The sequence below is a fragment of the Poecilia reticulata genome, chromosome 19 (genome assembly GCF_904066995.2).
Source record: "Poecilia reticulata chromosome 19, P_reticulata-male-v2, whole genome shotgun sequence".
Taxonomy (NCBI): Eukaryota; Metazoa; Chordata; class Actinopteri; order Cyprinodontiformes; family Poeciliidae; genus Poecilia; species Poecilia reticulata.
The window spans coordinates 18692069-18709984 of record NC_088848.1 but is presented as its reverse complement, the minus strand read 5'-3'; the positions used below and the strand labels follow the sequence as shown (position 1 = coordinate 18709984).

The window sequence follows — 17916 nt, the reverse complement described above, 5'->3', positions numbered from 1 at the left end:
AAATTGAAAAGCTGGCCACAATGATCTTTGTTACATTTGCGGGAAGAAGAAGGAATCGAAAATAAAGTATAAGGTGGACATCTGGTATTTGCAGGGGTTAGGGACCACAGCCGCCTAACCCCTGTAGCTGTAGCTAGACCCCAGGAATATCAGACTCCTTATAAAAAATATCTGCGTATTTTAATAGTTCACACACCAAATATACCATAGTATTCATTACTAGGCACAGAAGTTAATATTTACTCTCCATTATTTCAGCTCTTGTGAGTACAATCAATCAGCACAGAGGAAAAATAAACGCTCCTTCCTGGATTAGCTGCTTTGCAAACAATAGCAATAGCAGCGGTGGGCCGACAGAGCCAATAAAGCCTTCTCACAGGCCTATCAGAATCCCTAAGATGTTTACAACCCAAATTCTAACTTTTGTTCAATTAAATTGTATTAACTTACTTCCAAAAAATGTATAAAATTTATTTAAGTGAGAAGTTTTTGTTTTTTTTTAACAACGTCTCACTTGGCTGTACGGCTTCCCATACATGTCGGCGTGGATTATCGGTGTTGCGTCCAATCAGAATCTGTGCAGCAGGTTTACGTTCAGTAAACGAATGAAACGGTTCTTTTAACCAATCAGCTTTCAGGTTCGCTGATTCACGCTCGAAGTGGTGTCAGAGGTTTTCCGCCCTCTGATTGGACGGTCAGAGTGAAGCTGTAGCAAAATCGTCAAGTTTTGCTAACAAAGCACATCGCCAGGAAACTATGCTGGTCTTGTTAATGTGTGTGAAATTATTTTTTTATTTTGTATCCAATGTCTTAAGAAGATGCAAAAGCTAATTTGCTCTCATGATAAAAAAAAAGAAATAAATTTGCAAGGCAGACTTTTTCTGAACAACTTGATATCGCGAAGACCGGGAAGTCTCAGACGTGAGCGGTACCACTTTATTAAATGGCTAGGATTTGCCAAAAATACAAGGCCATTGATGGAACTGAAACGTGACTGAGGTTTGTCTTCGCAAAGAGAAGAGGATGGATTTTGTCTGTGAAGAAATAATCTGCAACTGAGTGAGTATTATGTGCTTTATTTTGATTCTGTTTTTGGGACAATTGGATGAAGTGCAGATATTTAGAGGTGTCCAAACTAGATTTTTTTTTTGTTATAACAATAGTATTCACTCACAAAAGGTGAACAAATCTCATAATTAATTATTAGGCTAATTGATAAACCTAATAATCAAATTGTGCTGCAAATTATGTCGACCCACTTATCTTTATATCTTCTCTATATTTAATTGGATAGGGCTCAGGTATCTAGAAGTCACATGGTCACTCATGACGCATTTAAATACGTGGTCCGGAATGTTGCATTTAGACCAGGATGCTTGAAATCCGAAAACTCAATACTAACGTTTATGTAAGGACTGAGCAAACCTTTGTAATACCTGACCCTGTTATGTTGCGTTTTTTGTTTACAATAGTGTTGGTGGCGTGTGAACTTGTAAGGCCATAGTGGTGGATTAAATCAGCAAAGTCCCTATGAAGGCCCATGTACCAAATGCATGGCCTGCCGCTGGTGTAAGTGGCATTGCTTCTAGGCATCTCGGCTTCCCCAGCTGAAAAGGTGTGCGCGAGCAAGTTCTGTCAGGAGGAATGGGCCATGATTTCAGCAAACTAGTGTGAGAAACTTGTCAGGACGCCCAAAAATATAAATTCAAGTTTGAAGGCAGTTTAAAGGCAATTCTGTCAAATCCTCTCTCACCCCCCAAACATTATGTAATATTCTGACATAAAAGTAGAATTTGTCAGACAATAGAAATAAAAACGATTGTCTTTTTATACAATCTGTGTAAAAATTTGCTTTCTGCTGCTGCAAGAACTTTGGAATATTATAGGATTGACAATGTTGTATAGTCTAGACATTGCTTTGTGAATGATGCTACATATAGAACACATACAGGTGTCTTCATGTATTTTCTTTCAATACATTCAGAAGATACTATAGAAATTCAAACTCTTACTTTTTAGAGTGTTCAGAACATTACTGATCTGAGTCATGTTGAGCAGACCAATATGTCAATATGTAGGGGGAGTTTTTAGAAGTATTCACAGTTAAGATTGGAATATATTACATTTTTTTTCTATTCACAAGTGCTTACAATGGACGGTCCACACAATCGATAACTGTCATTTGAGATAACGCGGCTTTTTCGGTCGGCTCCTTCGCTTTTCCTCACATTTTGAAACTGCTTAGCCTAAAAGAGTCAGTGGTCCAAAAAATATATATATATAATTTTTGGTTACATCAAGAAAGTATCAAAGGAATGTCAGCATAAATACAACATCAAGTATAAATACAAAATCACAAAATAAATAAATGTGATCGACTTTGAAATAGAGATGTTGCAATTTAAGAGGACAAAAATTACATATAAAATTTTCTTCTTTTTTTTTTTTGAAGTTGACTTTTTGTAACTTTTAAAATGCCTCTTAGCTTTTGTAGAGTCATCAGTATAAAACTGGGAAATTTTATTCATAAGCATGTTTTGCAGGTAAGGCACAGTTTGTCTCTTGGTTTAAACTGATAAGACCAAAGATTCCTCAGACATCACTTTCCCCTTTATGTCTTCCTGTACATAAATATGTCAGATACTGTAGATATGTATAAAAAAACAACAACAACAACAACCATTCCTATATTCAAAGCTCAAGCAAACTGTGACAAATGTGCATTAAGCAAGAGGTGCTCTGTGAGGTTTTATATATATATATATATATATATATATATATATATACCATATTTACATCAAATGTTGAAATGGTTGCATTATACATTTCATTTTTGGGTTGTACTCTCTCCCACACCTTTGACAACAGCATGTAGATGTGAGATTTTCCAAAACTATTGTGATATTTACAATTTGGCCGCTTCTATGAAATCCAGATATTCTTGTTAATCTTTTGGGGGGATTTTTCTTTTCTTTTTTTTTTCCAGTAACACAAATATTCACTCTGTAGGTATGCAGTGATTGGCAAATTCCGTCTTCAAGTCTAGGTGGTGTAACACTGATGGTGCGTACAGAAAGTACTACACATGTCCACTGTCAGTCCTCAACTCAGTGACAGTTGTGCGCATCAATGTTCAAAATGGACACAAATTGTATCAAAAAGCACCTGGGTTTTTTTCTTTTTGGTTACGATGACATTGGTGGAAAATAAGTTCAGTAAAGTTAAGATTCAAGATAAAATGTCACAACATCTCTTTAGGCTGTCAAACTTCAGACGACTAAGCAAAATAATATTCCACTGTACGACAGCAAAGAGGAACTTCTCACACTTAGACTAAAGCCATCTAGGGAAGAATTCAATAGTTCTTTGGTATTAATGTTGGCATTATTGCTTTCACCAATGCTCCAGTTGAAGGTCCATGGCAGAGTTCAAGTTAATGTCCGTCACATCCAAGAACTCTGTGTTAAAGATACTGGGTGCACTGGGCTGAGCAGCGCCGCTGAAAGCAGTCGCGGAACTGGGAGGCGTCAGGTCCAACCACTCCATGGTTTCCCACGGCGTCTCGCTAAAGGCCATGCTGACCATCCCCTGGACCTCAGGGACGGCGAACACCTTACTGCTACCAGGCGACAAAGGCGTGTCTAGCCGATCTCTGTTGGTCTGGAGTTTGTCCTGCTGAGAATGTTGGGGGCGGCAGTGGTGGCTGTGGAGGCTGTCGTACTCCTCGGCGTCTCTGTTCCCTTCGTCTTCCTGGTGTCCGTCCTCGGTGGCCATTTTAAGGAGCCCCATCTCTCCTCCCCGTCCCATAGGGTTACCCAGCAGAGTCTGCAGGTGGCTCTCGGTGGCATGATTGGCAGCATGGTCGTAGGGCATCTGGTTGGGGGACAGGTGCTCGTAGTGCCAGTGGAACCTTGGGATGAGGAGGCCCGGACACCCTGGGGACACAGTAATGTGAGGCACAACTTGTGTTACAGAGGACCTCTCCCTCTCTTCTCTTGCGTTAGCTGGCATCTCTTAAGGAGAAAGGAAAGGATGGATTGTCTTAGCATTTAGAGGAAGTGGATGCCAACAATTCCCATAAAACTCTTTTTTTGTCTGGTGTTTTACATCAGATGTACAAGCTGTTTTTACTCCCAGGACTAATTTTGAGGGGGACTAGACTTTCTAAAAGCTAAACAGACATTCTGCTTACCTCCACTTTCTATGAGCACGTCCAACAGTTCATCCATCTGCTGACTCCGGGTCAGTTGCTGAAAGTGCAATAGAAAGAAATTCTTATCAATCAGCTGTGTGAATCACTCAACTTTGACGTGAGTGCATTCAATAATTTTCCATTATAAGCTCCAGACGTCCCTTAAACCTTCAGAGGGGAAGCATGAAAACTAAGGTAGCATGATATATCAGTATCAACAACGTTATCAACAGATTTTAGTAATTTTTTTAACTTATCGATATCGGCTAAAGCTGAGCCGATATTATCAACCAACTTTTCCTTCTGGTTGATATTTGTGTGTGTATCACTCCAAATTTTTTATATATGTATCCCTAATGAAAATGGTTGTAAATTGGACCTCAGTACAAGTCAAAATAAATTCTAGAAGCAGGTTCTGATGGTTTCCACTGGAAATACTGGCATTAAACAATGTCTCTTTGTGAAGCATGCTACTGGTAACCAATGATCTAGTACTGGAGTCTTCAAATCCAGTGCTCAAGGACTGGTGTGTTCTCTGCTTCAACACATCTGCATCAAATAACCAGGTCATTAGCAGGTCTTTGGAGAACTTGCCTGGATATAAAGGAGGTAAATCTTCCATTTGATTCAGGTGCGTTTGACAAGGGACATCTGTAAAAGTTACATGGCACCGTCTGTTGGCGACTGGGTTTGAAGATCCCTGGTCTACTAGTGCTGGGTGCTGACCAGTGCCTTTCTCCATGGGCAAGAGGCGGGGTACACCCTGGACAGGTCGCCAGTATTTAGTGAACCTAGTGCAAGTAAAATAAATATCCCAAATGTTGTAGGGACATATGTCCACATCTTTCAGTGCCCTGTATAGTGGACCCCCGCCTATTTGCGGATCTGTATCTGATGTCTATGTCTGTGGAATGAAACTCCAAATTATTTGTGGATTTTTTCAGAGAGCTCATCTAAAATATTTAAAATAAAATTCAGCTTGGGAAGCTGAATTACCAAGGTGTGATGTTACTTCAGATGCTATTGGCTGGAGTTTTTCAAAGCAGCCAATCCAGAAGCTCCATTTATTTTCTTTGGCACTCATTCTGGAGTTTGTCTGTCTCATTTACCCCAAGAGTGTAAATGAGCAAGACTTTTTTTTTTAATCTGGATTTTATATTATCTAGTATTTTTGTTAAGACAACTAAAGAGAATTTAGACAAAAACATGAATGTTTCCTGGCAACTTTGGAAACTCAATCTTTAGTAAAAAATCTTGTTTCAGACTTGTCAGAAGGGTTTGAATGTTCATGCAGTGATGGAAGCAATGGTTGGGACAAACAGGTGAGACAAAAGTGATGGATTGTCTGAGACACAAAAACAAGAAAAGAGAGAAGAAAACTGGAATTGGAACCGCACAAGTTTAAATGAATTCCCTGGCCAGCAAACTCCACTAAATTTTTTTTTTTAGCATAGAATTGAGTTTACCTGCTTCACTGCATCCTCATAGCATGGGGGCTGTCTTAAGTCAGATGCATCTGAATCTGAGCTACTGAAGGCAGGGGGGGAGACCTGGCACTTTAGGCCAACATGCCGGGAAGATGGCAATGCTGACATCTATATGAGAAATAAGTGAAAAGTGTCATTAGCATGTGGTAGGGGAGCTCACGAAGTTAGAGATGCAGAAGAAACACCAGAAATTGGGGCTCCACGTCTGAGTAACCTCGTCACAGTTGTGTAAAGATTAATTGGCGTTTCAAATGGGTTTACTTGTGTAAGAGTGTGATAACACGTAACAGATATGAGAAGAGGGACAATGAGCCTCATACCAAGGAGACAATTCAGAGACAGGTCAGAAATGAACACAGAGAAGGAGGAGACGGCATGGATGGGAGGTGATTCAGTTAGATAACACAACCTGACTAATGTTACAACAAGACAAACATTCAGATCTTTCACATGTTTACCTTTGGTTGCATATTCTGACTCTCGGCCTTGATGGGGCCGCTGTGGTTAAGACCACAGTCAGGTGAGCTGGGAAATGCAGCCTGAAGGCTTCTTTGGTCCGAAGGATAAGAGCAGTTTAACGGCTGGCTACCAGTCCTCTGCTGCACCTGCAGCAGGCAGGATGTCACGTCAAACAATTAGATCAATCAAAGATTTAGAGTATATAGAAGAAAGGCTCATAAATGGAAACAACCACTCTGTAAAATTGCTTGTTGAAGTTTAAAAAGTGTATCATTTTCCAGATTTTATCATGTTTCAACAAACTTCCAAGAATTTTGGAGTATTTCATGATAGATTAACACAAAGAAGCACTTCACTGAAGTGAAAGGAAGATTATACATGGTTTCTAAAATGTTTTACAGATAAAAAGCTCTCTTTAGGTCCCCCTTCACGTTGTGCGAATTATTTTCTCATGGCAATCACTAAATGAGCCATTCTGATTCATGAATGTGCTTTGAGTACTAGCTTTATGTTTACAGTGTACTTTGTACCTGCATGTTGTGACCTCTGCCTTGTCCATGTGGGTGTCCACAGCTGTCTCTCCCCAACAGAGGAGACAGCAGGTAGGGGCTATTAGGCGACGGAGGCTGGGAGCTGCTGGTGGGTTTTCCGACAGGAGAATCTTGCGGAGAACACTGGGGACTCAGAAAGGCTGACATGGTGGAGGGGCTGGCAGAGGAAGGGTCTGTGTCCATGCATTGTGGCCCACCAGGACCACCGCTCAGATTTGGAATGGGATTGTTGCAGCACCCCATATCGTCCATGCAGCTGGCAGGAGGGCTCTTGAGCTGCTTGGAGGAAGACAGGGGGCAACTAGAGGACAAGGACATAGGCTCTTGCTTGATTGTCACCCCCAGAAAATGCTGGCCCATCATAGGTGTGGCCTGCTGTTGGTGGAGCATTGAGGAGTGAGGCAGTGGAGGGATAGCATTCTCAGTCGCTCCATAGCAGCGTTTCCTCTTGTGAAGTTGCATTTTCAGTTCTTCAACCTAACAAGTATGATCAGAGGTGAATTGGTCAAAGTGCGACTGGCTAATATCGGTATTGGTAAAGTACAACATCTCATTAGGGAGTTCCTCACCTGTCTTTGCTCCTGGTGCAATTTCCACGTCAGCTCCTCAATGACCCTCTGCTTCTCCACCAGCATCTTATCTTTTTCGGCTTCCAAACTTCCATCATTCCTTTCGTCCTCTCCCACTCTCTGGTTCCCTCCACACGCCCTGGCACCTCCTCCTCCTGCACCCAGGCCATCCTCTATGGCAGTTTGGGTTGGGGATGGCTGCAGGTTAAACTGGTTTGGAGAGGACATTGGCACATCGCTGAAGCTGTCCGGGAGGGAGCCGCTGAGAGAGAGATCAGAGGAGGCCGGAGAGATGGGTGGCGTGGAAGAGGTACTTGGGAAGGGAAAGTATCCTCCCTGCGACAGATTGCTGGAAGAAGATGGGGATTGGTAGGAAGACAGGGAACCAGTGGGTGTGACCGGAAAAGTTAAAGTTGTGATGTCGGAGGACCCTGATGGTGAGGAGTCCGCGTTGGAGTCCTTAAAAGGCCGGAGTCGTTCGATGAGAGCCTGTTTGGTCCCTGAAACAGGCATGCCGCGAATGCGCAAGTGTTGCCTGAGCTCGGAAACCTTAAAAGGACAAAATATAGACACAATATAAATACAGAATAACTGTTAAAATTAAAGCATGTAACTTTTTTTAGAAAAAAAAAAGTTTTGTTTTCTTTACATATAAAACTATCATTATGTCCTGACTGTAAAATAATAAAGCTCAGGCTAGTTAGAATGACAAGCGATGATGGTGGATAAACAGTTTTCCTATAACAGTAAGTTGTTTCTCCACCATTTAACAGCACATACACGAGCATGACTAACAATGCTAAGACACTCCTGCTGACTCTGATTGGTTGTTTTTGACCAGGAGCGGTGCATTTTTGCATATGGCAATAGGAGCACTGGAAGGAGGTGGAGGAGCTCCATCTTATTTAAAGATGGAATACATCTATATGTACCGTCACGACATGGTGACATTTTTAACAAATATGTAAAAACCATATTTTTGTCAAAGTTACATACTGCACCAACACTTTGACTTTTAATTGCTATTAAGACTTACTTTAAGGTCATCCAGATTAGCAGGTAGTGGACCAACTTTGACAGGTGAAACGTTGTTTTGATTGGGAAATGTGTTCTTGACGGGAGAAGAGGAGTTGCTGTTCGAGTTGCTGGCAGGACCACTAGAGGCGCAAGATGGTATCTGCTCACTGTGGCCCCTGGAAACGGAACATTGAAACAGATTAATCTCTGGGAAAAACATAAGGTTACCTTATGAACAACAAAGTAGCCAGTTTTCTATAGCTAGTCTTTATTGGACATCATCTCTAATCTAACGTCTTTCAATGGCAGAGGTCAATTTTGTAAGTGCTGTGACTTACTTCTGGGTGCTGACTGGCAGCTGAGGCTGGTAGCTGAAGGTGGGCTGTCTCTGCTGGGCATGGGCCTGCATGGAGTGTATGTGCTGCTTTTGAGGCTGCTGCATCTGTGAATGAGTGTGAGTATGTTTCTGTTGGCTGAGGATCTGAAGCTGCAGGAACAGCTGCTGCTGCTGCAGGAGTCGGGCGTAGGCTGAGTCCATGGGCGGAGGAGACTTCTCCACCTTTTGGTCTGGAGGAATGTACTGGTGGTACTTGAGCTTCTTTACTTTTGGCTTCACATCTTTGGGCTTCTTATGTCGGTTCTTGTCCGACGTCTTGGACTGTTCAGAAAAGGGAAGCGAAACTGGTTGGTTGGCACGTCAAAAAGAAGATGACAGCAAGATTCAAAGATTGCTAACCTTGACTATTGCAGGGACCGGTATTGGTGGAGCTACCTGGTTGGTGTTAGGGGAAGACAGGCCTTCTTCCTGGCTTTGGTCTGGTGGGCCTCTGGTTGCACTACCCTGTGAAAATACCAAACCCATCTATATGTATTGATATTGTAATGACAAATTAAATATGACGCATTGTGCAGCTCTACTCTTTGAATTAATAAAATTCCTCCATGAACCATTTTTTTTGTAGAAAACACATAAAGCTAGACATGGGACTAAGATAAACTTAGAAATCATTCATTTATATTTCATCAAAGACATTTAGACGTTTGGAATAATCAGTCGGGCTTTTATTGAGTATTTAGGAGACGGGAATTAAGTGAAAAAACCCCCAACAACAAGCGGCAGAAATCTACTGAGCAGAACTAATGACACTAATATATATTTTGGGAAAAGGTCACTAGTCAGCACCTGTTTTTATACACCTTTGCTTCTATGCAAGCCCTCCAAAAGTATTCAGAACTGATTGTGCAAGCCATATTTTTCAGCATGGATCAGCCATAAGTCCTTGATTGCAAGTTTCACATGAAGTATCCTAGACAGCTACATTTCTTATTTCTTGTTACCATTGTTGGCATCAACAAATCCAGTTTAACAGTTAGGGTAGTGGACTTCACTCTGCCACCACAGGAGGGCAGTAGAGGCACGGATGTGAGAAGGTACAGGGAAGAGACTGACGGAGGGACGGAAAAAGACAGGCAAAGCAATGGGTTGTACCTGTCGTGGGCTGGTGAGGGCAGGTGAGGAGGAGGAGGAGGCCGTACTGCCAACGGCGTCAGATGAAGGGCAGGCTGAGCCCTGTGACTCGTCACTGTGGTTCTGCTCCGGAGAGAGACTCTCGCTGCTGCTGTCTTCCTCAAAGGCATACGAGTCCTCCTGCTTGGGGAACTTGCCATGGTTCACTGTGGGAGGAACAAAAAGAGAGTGATCAGTTAGCACGTGAAGATTACATCTGCATCCATGACACAACATTCTTGGTCAGGGTTAAACAATGCCGGTACTAACTCACCAGGGAGAAAAGAAATTGCTTGACTCTGGGATCAGATTAATTGTAAATGACCACATTATCAGAAGTGAGACGGACCACAGGAATCCTCCACAGATCTGAGCTATAAAATTTGTCTAACCCTTAACATTTGTTTTCTCTGTCAAGTGAGCCGGAAACTAGAGCAACTCTATTGGCAACAGCTCCAATAATGAGAGGAGAGCCAGTTAATTTCAGTTTAACTCTGAACAGGTGGAGAGGTAAAGGTCCTCCAAGGGCTGAGGGGAGTGTAATTGTCACAAAGTAATTATGGCAGAATGTTTATTTGTACTTTATACTGCTCTAGAGCACAAAAGAAACTGAAATGATAGCTGTACAAAGGCAACTACTGAGATTTTTTAAAAACTGCTTCCATTATACTTAAATGATACAATTACTCTTACACTAGCTGTAAATCTGGCATCTGGAGAAAAGTAAACAAAGGTTGTCGTGGTTTAAGTATTGTTTTTGAAGCTTTTTATACATTTATGAACCATAACAGTAAGCATTCTGGCTTAAACATAGATGTATTAAATGTAATAGAGCAGTTTTCAGCAGCGTACAAACGTCTTTTAGGTTAAGGAAAAGTGTAGGAAATTTCTTTCAAATAACTAATTAGAAGTGTACAACAATGGCAGTTGGGGGCTCAGTGAAACATTAAGGGCCCAGCATAGTCAGACTCAGGTCCAGCTGTATATATAAACAAACACACCCAAGAAATTCTGACCAATCACCATTAAGTTTCATATGGACCAGGGGGCAACCTTTTCAGCCTGCTGGCTGAAAAGATTGCCAGGGGGAGAGAGCGGATTGATGGACCAAATATGTATTGCTTTAACTTCCTGGTTAGTCTTAACAAGCTGCTCTTTGGTACCCTTAAAGTTACAACCTTCAAAACTGTTTTTGGTTTGAGACTCTAAGCTAGCATGCAGTGTCAAATCCATACCTCAACCCTGTTGTCTTAAATCAACCCAGCAAAGTAAGAGTGCAACAGTTACCTTAAGATGTTAATGATTTGGGTGTAAAATAAGAATTGTAGCACAGCCAATATTTTCCTCAAGCATGTAATCGAGAGTGTATTTTAGGGAAAACAAGATGGATCTACGGTCTTCCAGCACAGGGGCCCAGTATTCTAATCGTTCTACATCACAACCAGCATATCTGGCTGTTTTAAGTCTGTCACTGACACCTACTACCACACGTCAGACTAGAGGTGTTACGTTGCCCGGATGTGGGATCAACACAACCTACTTTAGTTCTGCCATGAAGCTGATTGGCCCATCAGATAAGAAGCAGAGCTTTGATTGGAGCTGGCAGCAGCTATCGGACAGAGCTGAAGGCACAAAGCCAGAAGGAGGGAAATGGTACAGGTTGTCCTGTAGGCGTATGTGTGTGTGAGTGTCTGTGTAAAGGGGTACAAGATTGTCTTTTTGTATCCAAACATGTGACAGGCTGGAACAGACCCTGGTTTCAGTCACAGCACCAGGCCCACTCTGTGCAACTCGATGACCTTGTAGTAGACACACACCAATACACACAAAGCTGAATACACTGCTCGGTACACAGCATTGTACTTAGGGCTATTTCCTCCCACCTGTTCACGTTTAACTCTCAGCACTCAGACACACTGTTGTCCCCGCCTCTGTGACTGTTTAACGTAATTTTCATGTCACCGGGAGATTGAGTTGGCAGAATTACAGGAAACCGGTACACTGCTGACACTTCCACTTTTTAAGTGACCGGCTTAGAGCTCGCGCCGTTTCTAACACTGTTGGACAGAGGTCAAACCAATCGGTGGGAGTGTTGGGTATGAAGACAGAGAGCTTTTAGGTGAAAGGTTCATCCTGCGGGTACAACAGCCCGTCTCTGTCATGTGCCTTAATTGTAGGTGCATTTCTGGAACCAGAGAAAGCTGAAGTTTGGCTGAGGCCGTGCGTAAACACACACGCAGGTATGTCGGCACAAGTACGCACTCAAGCTTGAGAACACTTCTTCAGAAAAAGTCTGGAAGCAAATACAGCTGCTGCCCGTCTTAGTAAAGGCAGCTCTCCTCCTCCTCCACTGTCCTCCAGCTGCCTGCAGCACTTTGGCTCCTTTACACAACGTGCTGTGGTGTTAGGAGGACCAGAGCCAAGCAATGTGATGACTAAGACTCAAGGTTCCGGACAAAACTCAGTGGTGATGCCATTAAAATTTACAGATGGTGTCTTTTTCCTGTGACTGCCTATTTTAATAGTTCAAACACAAATATACCTTAATGTGAATTGATAAACAAGTGGAAGCCATCTTAGCACAAGTACAGAAGTTGACTTCTGTATTTGTAGATGTTAACACAGGTGAATCTGCAAATACCAACGATTTAATCTGAACCGGAAATAATTCCCGTTTTGAACAGTTTTTTCTTTCTTGAAAATAGGGAAAAAAACAGAAATGGGTAAAACCAATAAAGGATGCACTACTGGGCGAATCTTTTGAATATTTTACCCAATAGCTATAACAGATTATACCAGTCATCTAATACGGTATCAAAGGAAAATAAAAGATATCGTTCTTAAATGCTTTATAGTTAATCTAGTGTGCTTCTAAAACCTGCATCTATCTTGTAGTTTGTACACCGACAGCAGTAAGCTGTTAATCCGACAGAGGTCTTTTAAAAAGGGTGATGAACTCGAAAGATGCCCGACACCCAACTGTGGAGTCACAAACATCATAAGTTAGCTCATATGCTAGATCCCACAGCAGTGCTTTTCTCGACTGAAGGTATAATATTTATTTCTGCCTGCTGTGGGGGCCCATGCCCAAAGGCCACTTAGTAATTTCCTCTGCAAACTTAATTTGCTTTAGTCTAACCAGAGTTTCCAGAGAGGAGCTGTCAAAGGGGAGATCAAGATGACGCAGAGTAAGACATTAAGATCATGTGAATGAACATAAAAATGAGTCCACTTCCATTGTCTTCTTTCAATGTCTTCTTCATATCATGGATGCCTGGGACAACAACTCTGGAGTGGCCAATCTGGGTAGTGTTCATGCTTTGAGACTCCTTTGGAAAGTTTGCTTTGAGTTATGACCAGTCCATCTATGGCTGTGAATGAGAAGACCCACAAATTAGCCTTTTATTGTCTTTTTTTTACACCCAAAGCAAGAGCTTCTCATCACAAAGTCCAGTCTATTCCTTCTGTTTGTCTCTAGTCTGGTTTGGTTTGGTTTGGTTTGGCGTTCAAGGATAGGAGCTCAAGGCAGTCAAGGCGAGGTATATGTCTGATCTGGGAACCTCAGCGCCTCCTTTGAGCTCGGGTACAAAAAAGTCATCAATAATTTAAGAAAACATGGGAGAACACCGACAGTACTGAAACTGGAGGAAGAAAAGGCAGAAACCGCTCAACAAGGCTACAAAGAGGATGTCGGCAACACTTCCTAATAAGAGCAAGCATAAATCCAAATCAACATATTGATTGACCGAGCCAACGTTCAGAACTAAATCTGACAGCAAATTTGTGGGGTTGTCTGAAGAGGGCTGTGGACAAGAGATGTTCTCTCAACTCAAAAGGTTTGGGGAACTTTAGAGGGCAGAGTGGGAAGATGTTGTGAAATGCAGATAGACTTCTATCAAAGAAGACTGAATGCTAAAATTAAGCTAATGCAAATTTTTAATAAACATTGTAGTATACTGCAGAATGCCAAACAGAATCCTGAAAATGGTTTGTAATGTACAACAAATTTCATATATTAAAGAAAAGGTCATTTTATGCACTCATCAGTTTACACACTCCACACGTCCAGTCCTTTGATTCCCCCCGACAATCAATGTTCCTGTGCCGGATCAGTTCTAATGTGAGTCCTTCAAACACTTTGAGTGGTAGGAAAATAAATGTAGAAGTGGTAATTAAAGGGTTGAAGTTGGTGAGATTCTGAATCTTCCACAGACTCCCTCTCTCTCTGTTAAATCCAAGGTAAATAATCAGGGCCAGAGAGAACCTGGCATGGCCTCCGTTCAATCTGTGGCATTCGAGTGATTATCCAGCAGAGAGTTGAGAAACTAAATCAGTTTGATTATCCGAGTGCATAAAAGAACAAACGCACTTATTTGGTCAAATATGATTTTAGTTGGAGATTTCAGAGGGATGAGACATGACTGTGGGCCAAGAAGAAATGAAAGATATGGAGCTTCTGGACATCTAAGGTGGAATATTACTGTTTAATGAAAACTTCATCAGGGATGAAATACTTTATTTGAAAGTAACACACAAAAAAATCATCTAAAATAAGAATGGCATGTGATAAGAATTATTAAACTTCAGATAAAGCAAATATTGTACTTTATGTCTCACTCAGATCAGACATTTACAATTTCCAGGACATCAACAGTCTAGGCTTTTTTCCAGGATGCTTGTTTCTCTAAGCACTGGTCTATGGTTGTTTCCAGAGAGTGGAGTGTGAAGTAACCACATCTGGGTTTCAGCAACTAATACCTTTTTTTCCCCCCCAAAGCATTCAACCATTCAACCTCAGTCTAACTGGTGATTTTTAGAAAACCATGGCTAATTTTGTTCTGTTGACCACTTCTCTACAATGCTGTCTATGGGCTATACATGTTAGACCTAATTAATCACAACAAAAAAGCTAATCCCATTTAATAAAAGTATCAAAGTTGGCGACATTGGCTAATAGCGCCAATTTGTGATGTGCAATTAAACCTGCTTTGCATTGCCTTCTACAAAGACAGAGCTAGAAAATAGAATGATGACAGAAATTAATACAGACCTATGGCAAACCAACAGCTATGTGGAGATTTTTTTTTTTCAGATCTAAAACCAGATTTATTATTTGACAGGAAACTATTATATGTCAGGACAGACCATTGAAAAATGTAAAAAGATGCATCAATGATATGAAAGAAGTAGAGACAAGGAAGTGGACATACAAAAATATGAATGTATTGGGAAAGAAAAGGGAAACGATACAAAAGATCATTATACTGTGGAATAATTTGTGAAATGTTAAAAAAAAGCAATATTATTCAAAACAATTTAGAATTCAGTTCAAATCATGAAAGGAGGAAAAACAACACATTTTCTATAACACATAATGGGCTCAAATGGAGCAGAGATGCAAATTTAAATTGCAGACATTAGCAGCAGCATTCAAACATGTAAACTTTTACAATTAAGCAGAAATAATAATTCAAGTTGCTTTGCGAGATGTACAAAAGTCTCCGAAAGTTATAATGCACATCTGCTGACAGAGCTGAATGATATAAAGGTTGAATGGTCAAAACCGAACAAAGTCTGCAGCAGGCATTGGCGACCAAACAATTGATCGAAAGAATGAATGCTTTTTCTTCTGAAATTAATAAGTGAGGCACTGGTTAAAAGTTGATTAATAGTCGTCAGTTTGTGACCTTAAGTTTAGAAAACCCAAAGCACATGAGCAAGGCCACCTCAGAAACTGAGATCAAAAGAAAAAAGAAGAAGTTGGAGAGGTGTAGTCAAAGTCTTTCATTAAATACGACTAAGATGTGGCATGGCATATAACAGGCAGTTAATTCCAGAAAGCCCTTAAACGTGTCCGAGTTAAAAAAATTCTATAACAGAGTGGATCTAAATTCCTCTAGAACTTCTCACTGTTAATCAGAAGTGTCATAAAGGGCCTGGTTTTCCCATAATTATTTATTTATGTTTTTGGTGATCTGAAAAATGTAGTTGTGAGAAACAAAAGCAACAGCAGAAGAAATCTGTGAGGGGGCAAATACATTTTCGCAGCACTGTATGCCTGCTGAATGGCAGTGAGAGGGAAGCTGGATGGGCAAAAAGTGTCTCCATCCAGGTTTAAAGGATCCCCGCCGTGGAGACGAGGATCTTAAGGCACAAGAAGGAAAAAGCACCGTAAACCTGCAGCCAGCTACGGCTCTATTATCTTTATGAGGAAATATTAGATTCGATGTGTGTGTGGAGTCAGACCTGAGGCCAGCAGTGAGACAGTGTGCTTCTATGCAGGCCACACGCCGGTCAGGTTTGAGAGGCTGGGGCGGATTCTTGAATAGTCTAATAAACACCAGATGTTCCCTGGGTAATGTATACACAGACCCTGTGCCGTGTCCATCTTCCCCAGCAGGAATAACACAGCAAGGCCAAGGCAGCCAGCATTTGAAGATTCACATCTACAGAAGCGGCAACAGGAGGAGGACCTTACCGCCGTCGCCTTTCGGAACGTCTTACTTTCGGAACGTCTTACTTTCGGAACGTCTTACTTTCAGTGCTGTTGACAGAATTCTGTAGGAACGGGCGATAAGGAATCTACGGCCTGGGTGAAAGGAAAGTACAAACAAACAGCGCCAACTCAATTCCCTGCAACCAAGAGAGATAAACAGCCAATTGAAATTTCTTTTTTAAAAGAGAGCTCGGGTTCCCGTCGACCAATTGCGTTTCCCCTTGTTGCCTTATCTGTGACAGACTCCTAGAAACTGATAGGGCCTAGCCGGACCTCTGGATTCCGTTCCCCCGCACACTTACTAGGGCTTTATCTGAAGGTTGGAGCCTCTGTGAAATGGCAAACGGTGCCAGAGATATCATTCAACAAATCCCTGGTCTGCTACCCATGTCCCCCAGTCACCTTGTTGATTCTGTATGGGAGGAAAGAAAGGTCTAATGCACTGGCCTTTCTCATCGCTGCTGCCATGTTTGCAAATACAAGATTATGTTGCTTTAGAGTAACATTGACAAATAGAAAACGTCTTTACATTAGCTTGAAAAAGTACCATGAAGTTTGTGTCGCGACAAAATGAGAGACAGTTCAAGAGGCTTGAATTCTGCCTCAAGGCGATAGTACATGCAGTTCTCTGCCGTATCGTGTCTCGGCCTACTTTCTCATGAATATTAAAGAAAAATCCACGTTTTCATTCGTCTGGTTGCTGGCAGTCAAAACTAAACAGAATACCTGCGAACACTGCGGTGTCTCACTGATCTAAGGATTACAAGGCCCCATAAATCGCAGGAACTGCGAGGATTTAGAAGAATACTCGGAGCACGCAGGCCTGCATGTCATCATATCTGGGACTTATGTGACATTAAAAGTACAAAGCCTTCGCCTTGTAAATGGCAGCTCTCTCCGCACGTTGTCGTGCTCGGGCGTGCCTTCTCTTTGATGGCGTGCGGCCCTGTAAACAGGTTCTCTCCTGCTCTCTGAATTGAGCCCCTAACGGTTGCAGCCTCTTCTGAGGCAGAGAGATTCTTCCATCACGAGAGCATTCCTCAGCGGTCACTCACCGACCTGCCTGGTTTCTGCCTGTCAGGATGAATACATCCACCTGCTTTATCTGTAGCCATCAATAGTCCTGCCACCTGATAAATTTTGCTTAAATGTACCAGTTATTCTGAAAATTAACATCAACGTCACTTACCTCCCCTAATTCTGCAGTGAATGTCTTTTGACAAGATCAGCTTTGCTGAGACTCGTGCTACTTGCCTAGTTTTTAGTTTTAATGTATACCAAAGATGTGAGGTATACGATTATCCTGACTTGAAAATTACAGAAGTGCCTCCCATTAAATTTTAAGGGTAACACTGTTGTATACTCATTAGCAACACAAGTACCTGGCCACCAGCATGTATAACTTGGCCAAATCCAATTCACAAGTTGGCTTACTTTTAGTGTTGGTCTGAATCACTTGAGATCAGCTTCCAGATTAGCTGCTTTCTGTAGTGTGATTCAATGGATGGTCGAGACTTAAATTGCCTAAGCCTAAATACAAAAAGAGCTCACCATCCAATCTAAAACTTCAAAGTTTTAGCTCAGATTTTTCTTCAATAAGACTAACCTGTTATTGAAACAGCTGAGTTGCTGCACACA

General features: G+C 41.7%; 1 protein-coding gene across 8 annotated transcripts in view; it reads right to left on the bottom strand.

Annotated features, from left to right (window-relative positions):
* Positions 1-485: 485 nt before the first annotated feature.
* Positions 486-17916, bottom strand: part of myocd (myocardin) — a 61579-nt gene continuing 44148 nt past the window's right edge. For 4 of the 8 annotated variants that reach the window (XM_081600145.1, XM_081600146.1, XM_081600149.1 and 1 more), the window contains 10 exons: positions 9765-9949; positions 9012-9116; positions 8614-8933; positions 8295-8451; positions 7259-7807; positions 6669-7166; positions 6138-6284; positions 5659-5787; positions 4193-4250; positions 486-4013 (listed from right to left, as the gene is read on the bottom strand). In XM_081600145.1, coding sequence (XP_081456271.1) covers positions 3394-4013; positions 4193-4250; positions 5659-5787; positions 6138-6284; positions 6669-7166; positions 7259-7807; positions 8295-8451; positions 8614-8933; positions 9012-9116; positions 9765-9949 — 2768 coding nt within the window. In that variant the 3' untranslated portion in view covers positions 486-3393. The remainder of the gene's footprint in view (positions 4014-4192; positions 4251-5658; positions 5788-6137; positions 6285-6668; positions 7167-7258; positions 7808-8294; positions 8452-8613; positions 8934-9011; positions 9117-9764; positions 9950-17916) is intronic. The other 4 variants (XM_008437731.3, XM_081600147.1, XM_081600150.1 and 1 more) reach the window with 4 other exon arrangements.